Source organism: Triticum dicoccoides, chromosome 6B (assembly GCF_002162155.2).
Source record: "Triticum dicoccoides isolate Atlit2015 ecotype Zavitan chromosome 6B, WEW_v2.0, whole genome shotgun sequence".
Lineage (NCBI taxonomy): Eukaryota > Viridiplantae > Streptophyta > Magnoliopsida > Poales > Poaceae > Triticum > Triticum dicoccoides.
Window position 1 is genome coordinate 8895604 of NC_041391.1, and position 3156 is coordinate 8898759.

The 3156-nt window shown below is 44.8% G+C and overlaps 1 protein-coding gene across 1 annotated transcript; it reads right to left on the reverse strand.

The window, feature by feature from the left end:
- Positions 1 to 445: 445 nt before the first annotated feature.
- Positions 446 to 2830, reverse strand: LOC119324980 (bidirectional sugar transporter SWEET14-like). The gene is made up of 6 exons (XM_037598739.1): positions 2657 to 2830; positions 1941 to 1977; positions 1643 to 1853; positions 1334 to 1495; positions 1126 to 1245; positions 446 to 1038 (listed from the first exon to the last, which is right to left on the reverse strand). The coding sequence occupies exons 1-6, from the start codon at positions 2706 to 2708 to the stop codon at positions 736 to 738; spliced, it is 885 nt and encodes a 294-aa protein (XP_037454636.1). The 5' UTR covers positions 2709 to 2830; the 3' UTR covers positions 446 to 735.
- Between the last annotated feature and the right edge of the window lie 326 nt (positions 2831 to 3156).

Consider the following 3156-nt stretch of genomic DNA (forward strand, 5'->3'; position numbering starts at 1 on the left):
TATGCACTCTAGTTCTTGCTCACAAATACTCTTGTTTCAATTTACCGTCACAATACTCTTGCTTGGAATCAAAGGTAACTTGCAGCCAGAACACAACAAACCTTTACAAGACACAAATGACCATTTCATCAGTTCTTTGCCGGATCGATACTACCAAACAAAGTCTATTTTAATGAAAACTCTAATGTTCCCTAAATTTTATGGACATTTTCCAATATCGACGATTCGCGAGATAATAGCTATTATTCTTTTCAGTTATTATTTTAAGTTAGCCACCATGGTGAAATTGCTAGACACACTGCTCTTAGGAATTAATGCTCAAGCATCTCGGTACGAATCCGAGTGGCCGCATTCTCTAACAAGAACACAATAGATTAGAAATCAATTCAAAATTTGCAATTTTGCAATGCTTCTACTTCCGTGCTATGCTTCATGAGAAAATGGCAACTTTTATAATAAGACCATTACATGGAAGTGGTAGATTTTTTTTTAGAAAAGAGGGAGATCCCGGGCCTCTGCATCAAAACGATGCATACGGCCACAATGAAAGTGGTAGATGAACATACTAATGAATACGACTAGGATAAAATAACTGGTTCGAGCATCTAATTGAACGTGATAGTGGAAATCGCAAGCCCACGTGCACGCATTTCTCTCCCTATAGCTTCTTTGCTCGAGCCCAGCCCGTCATGGCTTAAGTGCACGCATACATCCTAGGCATGAACGCATGACTCCCTAGACTTGCTCGACGTGGGTTGCCTTGTCAACCTTGTAAACGCCCCCCTTGGTCTCGTCACTGGCGCAGGCCAAGCTGTTTTCCTTCATCGGCAGTGGCATCCCTGAATCGATGGGATTGTGCGTGTTGAGCTCGATGGCAGCCGCTGGGCCAAGCTTAGAGATGTTGACGACATGCTCGGGCACCTTGACTGCATCATCATCGTGCACCTGCTTGGGCGCCGGTGTAGGCGTGGCTTTGCGGTAGAGCGCGTAGAGCCCCATTTGAATCACACCGAATGCGAACCCAAGAATGTTGGGCAGCTGCATGCAGATCAACACCAACAATTAAAGAAAAAGGAAAGCTAAGTTATGATGAACCGAGAGATTTTATTTGTGTTGTTCACGTACAGCAACATATTTGTCCTTGATGAGGAGGCCATAGAGGAACCAGACGACAGCGCTGACGGTGAGGGAGAGGGAGAGGGAAAAGGGCATGAACTCCACGCTCCGGGTACGCACCACAAGGCGCTGCAAACGTCAAGACATAATACACTTGTAAGAATATCTCATGGATCAACAAACAAACACTCTAGAGGGAGGATGCTCAGTTGCTCACGATAACGCTGAGGGGCGCGACGAAGACACTGACGGAGAAGCCGACACAAACCCACCCGAGCATGACGACACGCTTCTCGCCCTCCGACAAGAGCAGGGTGAGGAGGAGGATAAGCCCGAACACGCCCACATTCAGGAGGAGGAGGATCTTTGCTGTGAAGAGCTGCATCCATGCGCATATTTTCATGTTAGCCAGCTGCATTTATTGCATGGATCTAATAATATATGATTGTATGCATCAATTGATGTAGAGGCCAAAAATTATCCTCTTTTCGAAGGAAAAATGTGCAGCTGAGTTGCCATCCAGTACCTTGGCTTGCTTTGGCGCGTAGGTGAGGTAGATGATGATGTAGATGGTCTCAATGACACAGCCAGCGGAGTTGATGGTGATGAGGAGGCACTCATCAGACTTGAGCAGCGCGTAGTAGATCCACAACATCGCACTGAAGAGCGCCACCACGTAAGGGACCGACTGGAATCCCTGCGTCGACTTGCTCCGGTAGATCCGGTAAAAAGTTGGCCTGCATCACATGCCCCCATGCACCATTAATTTCTCCTAAAACTAAGCTAGAAAGAGAAACGATGTTGAGTCTGATCAAGAGGCTTACAGTGGGGCCAGGTAGGTCATGAAGGAGATGACGTTGCCTGCAGGCAGAAAGCAATACGACAGTTAGCCAGCGAGAACAAGGAGACACGTACGTACGATACACAATCCCCACTTAATGGCTAGCTTTCTTGTGTGGGTGATGCCGGTGAGGTGTCACGCTACACCATACGAAAATGTATAACTTAGAGACCTTTAGTTTACATATGTCGTTCCCTTTTCTCACCTTTTTTTGTTTGGCACCAACATACTTTATTTACACCTCAAAATAATTGGGGGAGGAGATTGGGGGACGAGGAAGATGGATCACTATTGGTGAAAGAAAAGAATAGCAAAAATATGCTGGTGGGGGACAAAAGAGGAAGAAGGATCACTAACTAGCTTACACAAAACAGGAAGGATCACATGCATCCCATGGTGCAATCCGCACTAACTAGCTAAATATGTACTCCCTCCGTCCCAAAATAAGTGTCTCAAGCTTAGTACCACTTTGTACTAAAGTTAGTACAAAGTTGAGACACTTATTTTGGGACAGAGTGAGTATGTATTTATATTGGATGCTCAGAATACAACCAGAGGAGGAAATATTAGTTTTGGGAGTGATTATTAGTTCTCGCAAACCATAGCCAACAAAGATGGAAAAAAAATAAATGGCCAGAAATAAGAACTCTTAGAAGATAGAAGTTTTAAAAGCATCTATTGAGGTATAAAGCAATATACCTAGGAGGCCAAAGGCAAAGGCCCATGGGTGCTGAAGAGAGAGGCCACCCATTGCAAGATCTTAATTGGAGTTGATGAGCAGATCACAATGAGATAGTTCTACCAAGCTAGCTAGCTAGGATGATAGTTATGTTTCAAGATTCCTTGTCCCTTGTATAGATGGTTCAATGGGGAGAGAAGAACTACCAGCTTACAACTTGATGTTGTTGCTTGAAAGCTTGAAGGGAATTAGAGCTTGGATGGGTTTATATAGTGCTAGCAAGGAAGCTGGGAGCCAGTTAAAGGTGCATATGCCTCATGACGTTTGAATCCAGCGACACACACAAACTCTTCCTGGTCAATCACAGTCATGGGGCCGCATTAAAAAAATGACAAGATAATCATCAGCATGCATGACACAAAGTGCCTACCTTCTCGGTACACTCTTTCTCTCTCAGTTTCTGCCCAATTGCATGGATTTACTACAGCGAAATTGTTGTACACTGCAACTTAGCCGTACA

Bases quoted from the DNA above. Each gene is read 5' to 3' on its own strand.
- LOC119324980 (XM_037598739.1), bottom strand. From the start codon at position 2,708: ATGGGTGGCCTCTCTCTTCAGCACCCATGGGCCTTTGCCTTTGGCCTC. The intron at 1,496-1,642 runs GTACTGGATGGC...GCATGGATGCAG, and splicing joins ACGCGCCAAAGCAAGCCAAG to CTCTTCACAGCAAAGATCCT. The intron at 1,039-1,125 runs GTACGTGAACAA...ATCTGCATGCAG, and splicing joins TCAAGGACAAATATGTTGCT to CTGCCCAACATTCTTGGGTT.